This window comes from Falco naumanni, chromosome 5, assembly GCF_017639655.2.
Source record: "Falco naumanni isolate bFalNau1 chromosome 5, bFalNau1.pat, whole genome shotgun sequence".
NCBI classification, from domain to species: Eukaryota; Metazoa; Chordata; class Aves; order Falconiformes; family Falconidae; genus Falco; species Falco naumanni.
Window position 1 is genome coordinate 14,636,751 of NC_054058.1, and position 18,084 is coordinate 14,654,834.

General features: G+C 42.8%; 1 protein-coding gene across 1 annotated transcript in view; it reads left to right on the forward strand.

Moving 5' to 3' along the window:
- Positions 1–6,325: 6,325 nt before the first annotated feature.
- The window catches only part of PHF21B (PHD finger protein 21B), a 67,054-nt gene continuing 55,295 nt past the window's right edge, over positions 6,326–18,084 (forward strand). Inside the window, 2 exon segments of the mRNA XM_040596947.1 lie at positions 6,326–6,797; positions 6,799–6,831. Of these exon segments, the coding sequence (XP_040452881.1) occupies positions 6,696–6,797; positions 6,799–6,831 (135 nt within the window). The 5' untranslated portion in view covers positions 6,326–6,695.

The window sequence follows — 18,084 nt, forward strand, 5'->3', positions numbered from 1 at the left end:
GAACGACTAATTTATTGTCTGACTCTCCAATCTGGATTCATACAGGGTGGCTTTCATTCCCTCCCCCGCCACCAAAACTCTTCTGATGTGCTGTGTATTTGTTTGGGAGGGGAAAGAGGAGGGGGGGAAGGGAGAAGGTTATATGTTTCTGACCTGCTTTACTGCTTTTCAACTGAAAGTAAATTAATGCACACACTAGATTCCCCTCCGCTGTGCTGATTGGATCCTTGTGCCGATTAAATATTTCACACTGATAGAGGGATGCTGAAAGCACTCAGCTGGTAATGTGGTATGTACATCAGTGATACAATAACTGACTTTCAGGTTAAAGTCAAACAAAACCCCCAGTTTGCTGCAGTTTTGATTAGAATGAGTTTCACTTTGAATTTAAATCCTTGAGCCTGCTGCAGCGATGGCTAATTAACTGAGATCTGATACAGAAAAAGGAATACATTCTTACTTTTAATGACAGGCAGCCAGGAAGTTGTCAAAAAAAAAAAAAAAAAAAAAGAAGGAAAGAAAAAGGAGAAGAAACCAACAGACAAAAGAAGCCTTAAAAAAAAAAAAATAACGCTGAGATTGTACTTCAGCACACGTAAACCTCCCTGCTTCACACCCAGCCTCCTTTGGCTGAAAGTCCGCCCCTGGAAAGGCTGTTTCCATCGAGTCCCAGATTTTCTGCAGCTATTTTTTTAATCCTCCTGACAAAAACTAACACCCGAGTTCCACCTTGTCAGGCAGTCACTACCTCCTCGTTTATTAATTCCGCTTTTGGGGGCTTCCTTCAGGAAAGGGCAGGGAGACAGGGGTTTGCTGCACGGAGCAGCCGATGGGGTGTCCGCCCCGCTTGGCTCCACACAGCACTGGCCTGGAGGAGGAGGAAGAGAGAGGAAGCATCATCCCATGTCTCCCTGTGGGTCATTAAAAATACTTCTGTCGAGCAATTTCTCCTCCCTCCCCTCCTTTCTCCCCATCCCTTCCCCCCAGCCCAGCTTGGGCGTTGCAGGGAGAGCGCCTGCATCAAACTGACAGGTCATTTACCGAGAAATTGACAGGAGGAACTACCCCAGCCTTCCTTAAAAACCCTCCTCCTCCTGGGTTGCACATCTTGAACGCCATCACATTGAAACAGAGTGTTTCAGGAACAGCACATAAAACTTTCCCATGCGAGGGTCTTCATCCTTGGTTGTATGAAAACATGTTTTAATATCTTCTTTTTAGGCACAGGCAAGCTGGTGCCCAAGGGCTGTATGCAAAGGGAAGCATTTTTTATGGGAGTCTGGGGATAAAATACAGGCTAGGGAGCCTGTCACCTCCATAAACATCCAGTATACTCCTGTGGGCGCCCAGGGATGTGTATGCTCAGCTGAAGCCCTGCTCATTTCTGTTTCAGTGTGTAAAGTTGTGCAGGTGGTTGGTTCATGACTCAAGGTGCAGATCAGGCAGGATCAGCTGTGTACATGTGTAGCAACTTGGAAATACATGAGAAATACATGGACATTCATAGGATTGTACCAAAATCCTAAGACACTATGTGGAAGTGGCATAGCTGGTAGCCTGTCCTCAATGCATTTGTGTGTTGTCACCCTTTGAATATTAAATATTCCGTTGTTCAAGAGAATTTTATTGTGACAATTGAGTAAATGAACAGAGGTCATGGCCCTCATTGCTGGAGAAGTCTGCTCAGCTGTTTTGCATTCAGGGCCGTAGATTAGTGCCGAATGTTAAATTATTAATTGACAAGCCATGATTTTGGTTTGAAAGTGGATTTCCAGTCTTCTACAATCTAAATAAACTCTCAGGGTTATGCCAAATGTTTTCTCTTAGCCATGGGGCCGCTGAGGAAAAGAACTGATATTGCTTGGTAAACAATTGCAGTTTTTCACAGTGAAACTGCTTTGTCAGGAGAGTATCATTCGAGAAAGATTAATGGACTGAAGTCTCTATCTACAGCATGTAGGTGTTAAAATATAAATGTGATGGACAGTGAATTTTAGGTCCTTTTTAAACAGGTCTCGTATTTTACTAGGAAAACGCAAAGGTTTGTTGAGAGGCATGCATCTCTTTTAAATCACTGCTGCAGCAAAGAGCAGCTAGTAGCCAAGTATTCCTCCATTGCAGAATATGGCCATATTCCTATTTGAGGATGTATGTGTGAAGTAAAGTTGACATCAGATCGGTAAGGATTTGAAGATGTGTTGTAAACTGCAGCAGAGTAAAAATGAAGGAACCAAAACTTTACACTAAAAGCGATGCTTCTGTGCGGAGCCTGGCAGGAGTCTGTACGCACGTGTATGTGTGTACGGTATCGCTCCGTGTGTGTGTCACAGGAGCACAGCCGCCTTCGAATCTGTTCTCCCTTTGCTCTTGCCATTTCTTTATTTGCTAAACAGAGTGATTAGCGGTATGCGATGGGAGAAGTAGCATTTGAGTAAGCGCTAGTAGGGAGGCTAAAACTGTTGCATGGTCGCCTTCTCACCTGCAAACCTTTACAGCACAGAATTCGATAGAAAGGAGGGGGTGGGGGCTTACATGTACAAATAAATAGAAAGGCCAGAGTTATTTTGATACATATGGAAAAAATATTAGCTCTGCTTTGAATAGTTGAGACTGTGCCATGTACAAGATGAGAAATCATAAACAAGTGGCAGCTTTCCAGCACATTGTAGTGTGTTTGCATGTGACTGGCATACATATTTCAAACTCTGGTTTGCCTGTGGCATCCTGCAGTGAAAATGAAAGTTGTGTTGCTATTGAAAAGGCGCTGCTTCAAAATTGGTGTATTGTGAGGACTGTTATGCTGTGGATGAGAAGCAGCAACCTGCTTTCCAGCATTTAAAGCCAATATTTTTTTCTCTTCCCCCCCCACCCCCCCCCCCCCCTCTTTTGGCTCTTCCATTATATCAGTACATGTTTTCAGCTGCAGTGTCCAAAGCTTGCTTAGTTTCTTATTATTCATGATTCCAAAAGTGTCAGAGAATACATTATGCTGACTGATCCTCAAAATGCAGATTTTCTTTTCCTTTAAAAACCAAGACTATTCTTTTAATTAATCTGGCAGAAATAGAATACAGCAGATATAAGTTTTGTAGAGGATTTTTTTAATCTCTAATATCATAATCTTTGTTTCTGCCAACTCTCCTTTATCAGTGTCTTCATGGGGTAAAAAGTAAAAATGATTGTTACAAAGAAAAACTGCATAATAGCTCATCTCCTAACAAACGTAATCTGATAAAAGGGAGTGGTGGTGCTATTTTTGAAGTGTTAGTAGGTACATTTTCAGAAAATTAATAAACAAGACACAGAAGAGATACTGTAGCTGCTTTTCCCCATTTTTTTTCTATAATTCTCTTTTGGAAGCTGATCTGGAGCACCTGATCCTTTGTATATGCTTCCATATTTAGTTTCTAAAATTTGCAGTTCTTTAAATAAATTTAGCACAGCTTCTCTGGGGAGGTGACTGGCATGGGATGATTGGTCCTTGCAAGCCTATCACAGGGACACAATTTTTCACCTGTATTTCCTTAGAAAAGCCTCCAAACCTAAAGAAAAAAGAAAGTTTTCCATTAGGAGATGAACTTTCAATTTTAGAAGCGTTTAATATTTATCTCAACTTAGACTGAAGCAAGTGGTAACCCTTATTTCCTCAGTTTTTTTTGTTGCATACACATAAAAAGACAGGTTTTTCAGTTTGTTAGAAAAATACACACACCACATGTGAAGACTCACAAAACTAACTCACTGTTAATGCATAGAGGGAGAACCACGGAAACTGTGTGGGTGATAGTTTGAATAGTGAATTTCGTTTGTTTGTTTGTTTGTTTACAGAATTTCTGCTTTTGTACTTCTTGGTATGATTTCCTCCTTTGGAACAAGACAAAAAGCAATTACTTGTTATTGAATTTTGTCAGGAAAGTCATCATCTGCTCCTACTTAATTTACTTGCTTTTTCCACTGAGCTACCGAGAATTGTGTATCTTTTGGGATCACAGAGCTTTGTTTGCTTAGATGTTTTCTGTAGCTGAACTGCTTGAGAGAAAAGTAAAGTACCACTAGAGTATTACATATTAGGAATTTTATTTCTTTTAAGTGAAAATATGAAATCATTACAGTAACACTGAGCATTTCTGTGAGAGGTTTTTCATTCAGTAATCCAAATGTTCACATGTCAGAGGACAAACACTAAAAGACAACTTCATCAATACAGAGACCTATCAGGAACAGTGAATGCCCTGAGTCCCACAACCCCCCCCCCCCCAAAAAAAAAAACCCAAAAAAAAGCCCCCAAAAAAACAAACAAAGAGACCCTGGTGCTACTGATGTCATCAGCAAACCTCTGGTTGTCTGCAGCAGAGCTAGGATATCAGTCCTGGACTAACTCCAGTTAGGTAATGGATTTATAGCACTGTAACCACGTAAAGCATCTTCTGACAGCCTGTGAGCTTTTAGCGTTTTTCACAAGACATATATCAAAACAAATATACAACCACAAAGCTTAACTCAATCTGAGAGCTTTGTATCACTGTCCAGGTTAATGAGGTGCTGTGCAAGGCAGTTTTCAGTGGAGTAGGAGAGGTGGCGTTCAGCTCTGCTACGTGCAGTCGTTCCAGATCTGTAGCACCATACCACTGAGGCACTGAGTGAGTGCAAGGAACACCAGTGGAAAACTGTACTACAAAACCCCACAGAAATAGTAGTTTTATAGAATTTCGTCATAAGCAACTTTTGCTACCTATATAAAATGCACCTGAGCTTCTTGGCATCGACTTGAGTACTTTAACAGACAGGTGTATTTCTGTACTGAAAGAAAAGTTCTTTCCTCTTCAAAACATCTATGACAAGCAACAGCATAGTCTATGGAAAATACTGCCTCTGCTTCCTTGGGATGACTGTTAGGATAATGGAGAATGAAAGGTAAAGGCAAAAATGAACAAAGCTTAAAACAATTTATATGAAGTCACAATTACTAGAATAATGCTGATATAAAATAAGTTATTTCTTCATATTAAAATATGAAGCAGGTATCTCTGATAAAGTGCATGCTTGCTATTTCACATAAACACAAATACTACAGTTCCTGGAGCAAACATATTTGACAATTAAGGCTTTACAGCCTTAAAGCATATAGTGGGTTTAAAAGCATGAAGGAAGGTATTTTCTTAGAAGTCTGTTAGTTTTGTACTACAAGGCTTCTACTTTATGCCCAGCAGTAATATTTTTCAGCCTTGATTCTGGAAAGAGCTAAGCACGTCTGTGACTTTCTATACACACAGTATTTTAAACAGGCAAAGCTGACAACAGAATTACTCTGAATGCCTTTAATAGGAGAGCAGCAGACCTAGAGAGGTGCTGAAGTTTCCTGAAAGGCTACACATTAGATGTAATTGCATTGAAGCCGATAGGACCGGTCAGCAAATAAAGTTAAACACGTGCAGAAGTCTCTGCAGGATTAAGTACCTTTGAAGTCAACTCTTGTAAAAATGAGATGTTTAATACTTCAAAGTATCAAAAGCGGCTTGAACCAGCACTTTTCCCCCACATATTCCTAACCTGCCTAAACAGCATTAGTAAGGACAGCTTTGGAGATTATTTAAAATGCAATAACTTTATAAATCAGGGTTTTTTTCTTTTCAGAAGTGAGCATTTTATGCAGACACTGGCATTTACCATACAGCAACTTCACAGTGCCTGTAGAAATCTCAAACACAAGTCTTGGAAGAGAAACTATCACGAGGTCATAACCAACGTGTTGCTATGACAGATGACAGAGTAGCCGCTCCGTAGCAATGTAAAAGTACAACTGTTAAAGGAAAACAAGAGAACTGCTAGTGAAAATGGGTGCTACAGAGAAAAGTTAGATTAAAAAAAAAAAAAAAAAACCACAAAAAAACCCAAAGAAACCACTTGGAAAATAGTGGAAGTTGGGGTGGTGGTGGTGAAGGCAAAAAAAAACAACACTGGGCAAATAGTGGAAGTTGGGGTGGTGGTGGTGGGAAGTTAAAGGGAAAACAAACCCCGAGTCCCAAGCAGGGGTGAAGTGGCAGCAGCCAAGCGCTGGGGTGAGGCGAGCACGTGTAATGGGTTTTCAAAGAGGAAGCTGAAAGTAACATTCTTGAAGCCTTTTATTATTAATTAAAGCCGCAGCGTTACCTAGACCTATATCAGGAGCATTAGTTCCGGGCATGAACAGATAGATACCAAAGGGGTAAGAAAAAAAAAAAAAAAAAAAAAAAAAAAAAAAAAAGACTTGGAAAACCCCGAGTCAAACCTCGAGTTCCCGGGCGAGAAGGGGAAGCCCAGCCCTCCCCCTGCCCGCCCGCCTGCCCTTCCAAGAACAAACCCGTAAAAAGATAAAAGAACAAAATACAGGGAACAAGCCCAGATCCGTGTTGTCAGGGGCCGAGCCCGGCAGGAGCTGCAGCGCCGGAGCTCGGCCGGGGGCCGAGCGGGGCCGGGGGTCCGGCTGCAGCCCGGCGGGTGACGGTGCCGCTTCTCTCCCCTTCTCTCCCCGGCAGAAGCTGGCGGTGCGGAGCTGCCCCGCGGTGCTGGTGGGCGGCGGCGCCAGCGGCAGCGCCAAGCCCGGCGGCGTCCCGGCGCTCCTGAAGGCACCCGGCGGCGGCGGCGGCGGGAGCCCCAGCGGCAGCCCCGGGCAGAGCCTGGCCATCTCCGTCCTGCCGGCCAAGGCTCCCATCGCGATGGTGACGGCGCACCTCAACGGCGGGCTGGGCTGCAGCGCGGCGGGCGTGGAGCCCCCCCAGAGCGCCCCCATCAACCTGCAGACCAAGGCGCCGGGCGCCCCGCCGCCCGCCCGAGCTCGGCTCCAACGCCCAGGTACCGGCGGCCGCGCGGGCGAGGGGCGGCGCGCTGCGGGCTCCGCCGCCGCGGGGGGCGGGCGGGGGCGGGGCCGGCGCCCCGGCGGGGCGGGGAGGGGCGAGGGGGTGCCGGCCGGTGCGAGCGCCACGGGGGGTGCCGGTCCCCCCGAGCGCCCGCGGGGTGCGGGGCTGGCCGCGCTGCCCTGCCGGGGGGCGGGCTTCTCCCCCTGGCGCCGTGGGGACCCCCCGCCCCGCAGCGAGTGCGAGCAGTGCCGCCCCGGGGGTGCGGGGCTGCCGGGCCCTGTCCGCGCCGCGCCGGCAGGGAGCGGGGCGCGGGGCTGAGGCACGGGGCCGCGGGTGTCCGCAGGGGTCGGGGGGCGGGCGGGTCCCTCGCCTCTGGCAACGGGGGGGGGGGTGGGGAGCTGCGCCCAGCCGGGGGGGCTCGGCTGCCCCCGCACGCCCCCGGCTGCCCGGTTCTTTAAACCAGCGAGGGGGACGCAGAGGGGCGCGGGCGGCGCGGCTTCGAGCTCGGCTGTGCGGGGCGAGGTCCGTGCCGTGGTCCTGCGCTGCCGTCCCGCAGCGAGGCAGAGGAGGCAAAGGCACGAACTGTGGGAGCTGGCAGGCTGCTGCCTCCGGGGCGGGGGGTACACACACACACACACACACACATCTATATATATGTACACATTTAACGCTTATGTCCACAGTGATCTAAACATGAAATAAATGGGTTGAATTGGTGAAAGGAGGGCAAAAGAGGAGGGGGGGCTGTTTGCAGGACACACCGTTTTGTACAGCCCGTTAACAGCCACAACAGAGAAGTTCTTACTCCGGTCATGGTGTGTGTCAAGGGAGGGAAATGGTGCTAATGAAGGTAAAAGTGTGAAGAAAGTGACAAAGCCTTCCTAAAACTCTGGAGAAGAGGGTATAAGCTATTACTGCTAACGTTGGACATGTGGATTTCTTTTCTACTTTCTGCACATAGAGGCTGTAGTAGTCTGGAATTTTTTGTACTTCACAAAAGTAGCCCTTCACAAGCTCAGGATACGAATCTCTAACAATCGGGAAAGAGCAACACAGTATGGATAAGGGCAACAGGCAAACTGCACCTGAAGATGTTTGTAAATCAAGGTTATGTTGGAATGCATGAGGCTTTGCCGTACCCGGGAAGCCCCTTCCTAAACAACGGCCAGGGAGTGACCATCACATCCGTGAGCAAACGGAAACCACATCCAGCCACTGCGGGAGCCGCATACTCCTGTCACTTTTTCTGGAGACGTGGCATTGTCTTTAGCTGTTACACTACAGTAGCTGTGTGGGGATTCAGTTTCGAATCACTATTCTGTATTTGTGCTGGGTAATTTCCTTTATTGAAGGTGGTGTTTATGCTTTCTCAAAAAGATACTTGACGCTATCTCAGTAGGTATTTCTTAGAATCATGGGCAATAACTATATAAATGGTACTAATATGAAAGATTAAAGTTTCAATATTTCAATGGTCTATCATTTTGTGAAGGACTATCTTTTACTGTCATTGTCAGGAGCCATAGGAAGAAAAGAATCAAAACAGTGAAGGAAGAAGCTTGAAATAGCATTTGTTTTGTTTAGCCTGAATAGTGAAATAACAGTCCCAAGGTGCTGGAGAGCAGTGCCGGTTAGAACGATTCACTGCAAACTCCTAACTTTTGCAAATGTTGTTAAAGGAAAAAGACTTTCTAACCAAGTAAGCTGGTGTGCTGGTGAATTATCTGTGGTGCTTCCCATTTGTCTTTTGAGAAGAGCAAACGGGTCCCACTTCCACCTTCCATGTCCCCAGACGTGCTGCAGTCAGCGGTGTATTGCAACCTGCTGGAGCAAAGCAATGACGCTCGTGCACATGTTTCTGTTCTATGTTCCCTCAAACAGTATTTGTCCTGGTGTTACAAGCAGAAGCTTGCTATTATTGGAGTAGCATGGAAATGTTGTCCAGCATTTGGGGTTTGCCTTGGTTTTGCTAGAGGAATACATCCATTGTTTTTCTTTCGAAATGTCTTCACATTGCAAGTTTTCAACAAAAACTGTAGTTTTATGATTTTATATCTCTCGTTATGTTAGCAAGGTATGGAAGAGGAAGCCAAGCAATGGCAAGCTTTTGAAGCAGAGGATTGTAGTGGTTTCATCTTTTGAGAATAGTCAGAAGTTATGGATAAAACAAATTAGAAATATTGAATTATAAATGTAAAAAGCCGCAAGCTGACCTTCGGTCCTAAGCTTTTGGGAAGCTTAGTCCTGGATTGTATGTTAATTATCACTCCTCTACCCAAATTAAAATTGTTTTGCAAAGTTTCTTTTTCTGCTCCAATGAAAAAACCCCAAAGTATTCTTGCTTCATGCCCAGTGTTCTTGATTGTTCCCGGAGTGGTGATTACAAATCAACAGCAGTAACACCTTAGCTACTAGCACTGTAGTGTCAGAGGGAAATTCCATTGTTGACATTTATTAATAAGCATTTACTTTCTCTTCTTTTTTTTGTGGCAGTGTTATGGCTCAGAAAAGTATTTTTTTTCTGCTGAAATGTATGAAGTTTGTGAGATGGAGGATAATGACAGCTTTCTGCAAACTGGGTTAAAGTGACAAGCTGATAGTAGTAAATGAGATTACTGGTGTAGTGCAGCCTATTCCTCTGCATCTGCAAAGTGAGGGAAAGGGCAAGAGCATGAAATGTAATGTTATGAGTTTCTGAACAGTGGTTTCTGCTTGAAAGCATTTAAGGGGATCAGGATGTGTATATGGTCATCTCAAGTGGTATCTAGCAGGAAGAATGAAATGCTAAATGAAACTCAGCAGAAAAAATAGGGCATCAAACACTATAATCTAAATACAGAACTTTCAAATAGAGATAGGATTAAATGTAAGTTTGTTACAGAGTTTTCATTTGGGCACTGCGTGTCAGCACTTTGGTTTTAGACTGTTGTTTACCCAGCAGATTTTTAAAGTGATTCTGCAACGTTGTTGACTGTAATGGAAGCCATATCTGCATTGAAAAAAGTGTCTAAATAACTAACATACATAACAGATACTAGAGGACTGTTTAGGTATTTATCACATGTGTTATAAGAAGCAGGAAATGTTGCGATATTAACAAAGATTGAAATCCATAAGCACTGGAAGTTGTGAGCTCCAGAAACTAGCGGTAGGTCTACACTGTTCCTTGGCAGTCTTTCAGTGTCAATCCAGTGTATGAAGTACATGACTGATGGAGCTACACTGATGAAAGCATACATGCAGGGATGTCATGAGTATAGCTCTTTCTCCCGCTTAGAGAAATGAAGCTTAGAGCTTCATTTGGATGATCTGGAGCAAGTTATGTTGGCAAAAGCAGGATTTTGCTGGCATAAGCTGAATTTTGCTGGCATATGCTGTATATGTGCTAGGAGTGCTTTGCCTTCAGAGAATAGCTGTTGCTGTTCTGTATAGAGAATGCCCTAGAGCTACTGGATGGTTGTAGGCTATAGCACGCCTGTACCTACAAAGTACTCTTTGGTATAAAGAGATTTTAATGAAAAACTCTCAAATTATATTTTTACTGTAATTGTATTTACATGATATTTGCTATTTCCTATCCAAGCCACCATTTCCTGACTGAAAGCAGGATCTGAGGTTGCTTTGCTGAAGGACAAAGTCCCATCTGCTGTGCTGGAACAATGTACTGGGTAAAGAAAATGCCCCTCTGCTACCTCCTCATTCTCTTCTAAATAGTAAAATGGAGGGCCAGCAGGCATCCCAGAACCTAGTTTGGGGAAAGCAGAAAGCCTCTTGGCCGTTTGAGAGTTGGATCAGCCCGCTATTGGGAGAACAAGGGAAGAGGGGGGGATACAGCTGTCAGACCACTCGGCTGCTTTTCAGGAGCTCTAGAGAAAGAAAAAAGCACTGCAAAGGCATGCCTGTGCTGGGCTGTGAAGCACCACGGTACAGATACACAAAGTTGCTCCATAGAAACGTGGCACAGAGTGGCTCTGCAGAGGTAGTCTGTGTCCTGGATGCTCAAAGTAATCTTTGCCTCTCAGGCAGCTCCGCTTCTCCAGTTGCAGAGAGGCTGTTCGCAGCTAGCTTAGCCATCTCTGTGCAGCCTGGTGCTGCTGGCTTCAAACGTAGCCGTGACCCTGGAGCGAGCGTGCTGCCAGAACCGCCTCTCGCTTTGTCAACATAAACAGCATTCTCTGTATATACCTGTCGTGTGCTGTATGTGCACTGCTCACCTACCGTAAGTCCTGGAGGGTTCTAAAGTGCAAAGCAGGTATGAGGTGCAGGAACATTTGGATACCGCCATAATAAAAGAGCTGTCTCTTGTCTGTGATCCTGGTGCCATGCCCTGTCCCCTATTGCTCTATGCAGCCCTTAGAACACATCTTAGCGGGGCACTGATTCCCTGTCCGTCAGGACTCCACAAGCACAGTGTAAAATGTGCCTCCTGCTCCTCTCCTTGCTTTCTTCCCCACACGTGTATTCCCTGGTCAGCTGGAGAAAAGTTTGGCAAGCTTCCCAGGCACATGTGCTGTTGCGCCTTCTTGGGGCTTGTCTTTACAGGGAGGTTATTTCAAAGTAAAATACAGTATAAGGATTTATAGTGCTATAAATTCTGGGCGAGATAGTAAACCGTTCTCCACAGATGCTTCATTAACTCCACAACTCAAAGAACTACTTGTATCTGTGTTTAGATTGAGCAGGCTACATGCATATCCTTTTTTTTTTTCAGGAAAAAGCAGCTTTTATATGTGTATGAGGATGCTCATATATACTTCTTAGCTATCTGTATATTCAATTTACTAGAAAAAAACTGCATTTCAGAAGTTTAAGAACATACCTTTGCCTGTGATGGCCATTTTTCAGAATAATTTATTACCTTTCTTTTCTCCATCCCACTTAATGTGCTCCACTCTGCTCTCTGTAAAAGTGATTCCTCTGTAACTGGAAATCCACCTGCATGTATGACTAAGTCTTTTCAGCTTTTATTTATTATTTGTATTGCAGTAGTACTTAGAGGTTTTATTTATAGATATATTTATTGTATTGGTTATGTGGCTATATATAGCTTTTTTCTATGATCCATGTTACCACAATGTCTGCGTACATGGCAATAGTTAATTTATCCTCACAATATTATGTTATTGTGACTAAGGTGGTATTATTCCACATTTTGCTGTTGGAAAACGGAGAAATAAAGGATCCATTTATGCTTCTTCACAGGAAGCTCCCAAGGGTTGCCTTAGGCAGGATCTCTGCATTGGCAGCCACAGTACTGGCCTTTTGGGTCATTTTGAGAATGCCTCTTTGGTCATTTTGAGAATGCCTCAGACATGTCCATGCTGCAAACAGCATCCTTGGGAAAAGAACCATCCCACAAGTCCTTGGAGCATGCTGCAGCCCCTTTTAGCTCTTGCCGTAACTCTTTACCCATCTGCCTCATACATCTTGATCTGCAGCTTGATCTTCAGCATCCTATGGATCTCAGTGTGCCAAGATGCTGGCACAAATGATAACTAGTGAGCACAGGGAAGGACAAAAGAAAGATCCAGAGGCTCCGCATGGGGCTAGGGGAGGGGGAAAACAAAGCCATTGCATTATGGATTATGACTACTGTGATCATTTTGGCGACCTATAGGAGGACCAGTAGTCTTGTTGGCATCAGAAGGGTATCAGGCTTTCTGTAATGTACAAAAAACCCCATTGCGTTTCTGGAGTCCATGGCTTCTGGACTTAACTGTCACACCAGTTATATCTTTCTGCAGGTATGGGTTGATCAGCAGTACCTCATGAATTTCAAGATGTTGAAGAGTTTTGTTGAGGGCTTACCTGAGCTTCATTTTATCTGTCACTGTGGTGGTTTCTGGATGTCTCTTCTGGAGGAACAGAGCAATGACTGCTTTGTGTGGGTGACAGTTCCTACTGACTTTCCCCAAATTGTGCTGTTTTTCCACAATCTCCTCAAATGTGAAACAGGAGCTGGGTCTCCTGCTGGGGTCAAATTATTACTCTGAGCTATCTGCTTCTGCCAGTTTGTGTGGGCAACCTGCTGTGATAACTGGTCTATTAGAAATAACAATACAGGACAGAACTGCACAGAAAGCCTATGGCAGGAAGATTTTTGAACAGGCAGGCCCAAGGATGAGATGGTTGTGGTGCTGCCTATGCCATCATGCCCATGGGTTCATAAACCAGAGTTATTGTAGACAGAAGAATTCTTAAGTATGGTCCTACTAGACAATGTTAGAAGAACCTCTACAGAGCTCCTAAGGACCAAAATCCTTGTCTGGCGTCCTGCTTGGGCGGCTGTGAAGAACTGTGGCATAGATAGGGAATTTTGCATCAAGAACTTTGCAGCGATTACAACAGGCAGAGGTAGAGACTGAGATTCTCTGAAGTATTCCCTGTCCTAAATCCCATTGGAAATTCTGCTTGTGGTACCTGGGCCCAAGTGTCTTGCCTGGGGACACACAGATGCCCTTACAGAGCAGAGAACTGAAGCAGAGTCTTATTAGCATATTAACTATGCGATTAGCCTTCCTTTTGGTCTCCAGGGCAGACACTGAAGGCATACCTGTTGGAGGGAGCCTTTGCTAAAGAACATACAATGCAAGCAGGCAAGGCAAAATTTGTGGGGGCATCAGGGTGCAGAGACGTGAAGGCCAGGTTGGATGGGGCTTTGAGCAACCTGGTTTAGTGGAAGGTGTCCCTGGCCATGGCAGGGGGTTGGAACTAGATGATCTTTAAAGTCCCTTCCAACCCAAACCATTCTATGATTCTGGGGTCACACAGCAGGAGAGATCCCAGATTCATCCATCACAGTCCTGCATTTCATCCAGTGGACCACAGCTCTCAGGCTTTCAGAAGAATGTCAGCCACACTGTGAGTATGAGTAGGACAAAGACATTGGATTACTTTAGTTGTGGACCTCAAAGGATTCAGTATCACATATTCAGTCTCCTGTGATGGCTTTAAGGCAAGTTATCTTCCGGAGATATTTGTAAATGTAGAAGAGGAGAGGTGGCTCAGCCAAATTAAATTAAAAATAATAATAAATAAAAAGACAAGGAGTGGAGGAACCCCAAGGGTTCACAGTCCCACCACCATCCAGTGATCCATTCTGTCATTGGGGCTTTACTAACTTTTAACTCCACCATTAGAATGTTGTAAAGAGCATGGTAATTTTAGGAAATGGATTATAGAGTATGTGTGACAGATTCTGCTTGTATTTACACCACCTTAGTTGCAGGTTTATTAAGGGAGGTACATAAATTTACTCCATATTTAAATATGGTTAGTTAAGAGCAGGATTTGGCTTTACTGCTCTGATATGTACTGCGTAAAAGCACTTTAAAATTTGTATTTCTTGCTAAATAGCATAAAATTACATCCTTTCAGGTTAATTAAGCCGTTTTGCAATGCTGGTTGCTGTTGATGGGATATTTAAATGTCAGTTTCAGAATAAGCACTTATGCTTCCTGATTATAAATGGCTTCCTTTTAAATATCCCAGGCATACATATATGGTCAATACATCTAAAGTGTGTAGATTTCTGCTTTTCTCAATCTGCATTTTCATTTAGGCTACAATAGGGTCAGACACCCACTGGTATCAAAGACTGAATAAAGACTCGCAGGAACTGAATAAAACCTGATTAGGCCAAACACGTTATTCCTTACATAGCCAAAAATTTCCAGTGAAGGCAGTGGAGTATTCAGCAGGAGAGGATAAGCAAAAGTGGACTCACACTGACTGTCTGATGCTTTGTTGTAAGAATCTAGGAGCAACCTTTCCAAATTTGTTTCTGTGGGGACTGGCAAACAAGCACCACGCTGCAAGAATTTAAACAACCGGGAAACAAAAGCAAGTTCCAATTTTCGAGACTCTGCTATAGTTCTGTCCTCTGCAACCTTTGTGTCACTAAACATCCCCTCTGCTGGTTCATGTGAAGTGGGATGTGTAGGTATGGATGTGCTAATTCGGTGTTTGTGGAATGGGTTTTCCTCCTGCAAGTGTCGAGGAAGAGTCTCTACCAAGGAATGCGAGTGGAAGGAGATTAACTAAAACTACTTGCATTTTGTTGATGTTTCCTGATAGTGCAGAAGAATGATGGAGCTCTCACCCTGTCTGTGTATCTAGGTCTTATAGCCAGAAGCAATTAATTGGCCTGTGTATAGAGAATCAAACAAAGGAGACCAGGTTAAGGGAGGGAAATGCATTTGCTTAGATTTCATGCCTTTTCTTGGGAGCTGTTTTAACTTCCTGACAAGGAAAGTCTTACAGTGTAGGAATATATAAGCAGTCCCCTTATGGAAGTTTCTGTGGTATTTTTATACATGCTTATATATCATCCATGTAAACAAAGTTCCGAGTCCCTTGTTCTAATACTGAGCATTTATAGCACATTATTGTTCTAACGCTGATCAGAGTAGCTCCCGTGGAGAGCTTTGATTCACTTCAGAAAACCAAAGAATGCTCTAAAAAAGGTAATACACTGTAGCTATTTCACTGTAATTGGAGGCTGTCTGTGCCTCATGAAAATTACCCGGCAAGCATTCTTGAAAATGTCAGAATTTTCAAGTTAGTTCTGTTTGAAATGGGAGAGCAAGAATAAGAGGGGTGTGACAGAAAATTTGAGGGCTGTGTGATTCAAACTTGAAGTGCAGTTTTTAATAATGAAAGATGATCAACTTTGGGGCTGGCAAAATTATCACTTAAGTTTTCTAAATTACAGGATGCATAAAAACATCCACTTATTCTACATGTACTGTTACTTCAATAAAAGGCACCACTTTAGGAAGTGAAAGGCTTTGGAATATTGCTAAATGTCTTAGTTCTATTTATCGTCAAAAGGTGGGTTTTTTTCATTATCCACAGAGTTTGTGGGGTAGTTGAATAATTTGCAAGAATTTGAGTGTTTGATACCAGACTGCAAACTCTGTATTTATCTTCTTGCTATGTTCATATTGCAAATACATGCATGATAATATTTCCTGTTGGTGTTTTACTGTATCAGGATTTGGCAATTGGTCTGCTACTAATCTCATAATGTGCATTTGTGCCTATATTTAAATTAATTGGAAAACTGTATCAGAAAACATTGCTTTTAAATTATTTCATATATTAATGGGGTGAGGGGAGGGAGAGGGAGGGAGAGAGAGAGACTAGATGCTGTAAATACAGAGTGCTGATGAATACTCAAGTAGTAAATAGAAATATCTTAGAAGTCATTCCTGACAGTAATAAAGGCAGCAATTTGATTTCATCTGTGGATAATAAACTGGTTTCACATTGCAATAAAAGTGGTACTTATGTTATATTAATATTTATTAGCACTTATTGATGTTGGTGTTAGGGTTTTGTTGTTATCTTTTCTTCACATCACAGCCATTTTATAAAAATTGAAGTTAAATTGCTACACAATAAGCAATTAAAAGTGTTTGTGTATGTGAGGGAGAAAAGGAAAAAAAAGTCTGTCTATGGAGATATTCCTACACGGAAGGACAGGCACTCACTGCCTAGGAATCTAGGGAGTTGTGCTCAAAATGATGGAATTACGTGAATTTCCACTAGTTAAAGATTTGGCTTGCTCAATGCATATTTCAATACATAAGCACTGCTCTGCTGTTTATATCAGAGTTATTTGTATGGGTTTCCTGTTGTTTAACAATATATTTTCGTATTCCTTGCTTTGACTGTGTGCAGTGCCTCATAAAGGTAAGAAATAATGTGTTACATTCTGTGGCCTTTTTTGTGTGACGTGTGAAGGATTGTTAACTTGCAGGATAATGTGAGTCAGAAAGTGATCTGATCCAAATTTAACCAAATTTGTTCATCTCTAAATTTAGACAATAGCTGAATGGCAAGACAGATATATTTCAACTTCCATCAGCGACAAGGACAGAGTGTTGGCGGATGCCTGTTAACAGCTATATCGTGTGTTTTTGATACTCGTATATGTGTGCATGGGTGGGAAAAGACTAGTTACTAACTTTTATTTATCATGAGCCTGTTTCTTCTTTGACTGCTTTTAAATCACTCTTGGGCTTGATGTTCCTTCAGTGCAGATAAGTCTTGTGCAGAAGGTGTGCTGTAGGCTTGAGTCATGTTTTTGCCCTCTGAGTAGAAAGACTTGCATTGGACTTGGATTTTTATCGTAATGAAAACTGAAACATAGACACTTTTAAAATAAGCCAGGTACCAGGCAAGGTAAGACAAACCAAAATTCTTTTTGTTGATCTTACAATCAGTCTTCAATATCAATAATTTCAGAAAGCAGGTTCAAGTTTATCCCTCACTTGATCATAACCCTAAGTTTAACATGTGTGTAATTCACATGTCTTCAGTAGGCTTAATCATGTGCTTGTAACTGAGTTTGTATTTACTTGCTTTTCTGTGCTGGGGTCTTAATCTTTTTGATGATTCTAATTCTTTGGCCAAATATTGTCCTTGGAGATTTGACCAGTGAAAAGAACATGTCCCCACTGCTTTTATACAAGACATTTAGTTCATGGATACAACTGTTTTTGGCTTGTTTGTTTGGGTTTTTTTCTCCGTGAGATCCTTATTATATACCTCTGTTTAGGCTGTTTCTTGTGTTTGATTTTATTAAGACCCCAGTTAAGTGACTGTGTCATCAGATTTGCACACGTAGTGATGGATTGTGATATTACAAGCAATTTGATTGTTGCATTCCTTACTGAATTGAGCAATGAGACTGACTGTATTGGAGTTACATTCATTTTAACATACAAGATCACTGAACTAGCAGTGATTGAGTAGGTAATACCAGAAAGAGCATGACAGCTTTGGTAAGATTTAAGTAACATTGTATTTCCTATAGTTTGTTGAAGTGGTAATGGTGATTTAAGGGTCTTACCTTAAATGTTTACTGTCCTTACAGGTGTATAATAAAAACACAGGTCAGCCTTGTTTAATTTAATGTAATCATAATTTTAAAAAGACAGATATTTTAGCATAATAGTAATGAGAATATTGTAGAAATTTGGCAGGGATACTATGGGCTATGATTTTAGAAGACTGTAGATGGTAATTAAGTAGCATTTGCTCTAATAAAATCTTCCCACCCTGTTTGCTGATTTCACAATGTTTTCTTCAGAGTGAAATATTTCTATATCCATTTTCCCCTGCACTTGTCTTTTCAAAATATAAGCCAATAATCTATATTCTGTCAGCTTCTATCACTTGGAAATGTTTCTTGTTATACAGGGAATTAGACACTGCATTTGTTAATGTTGCTGGGAAAGAA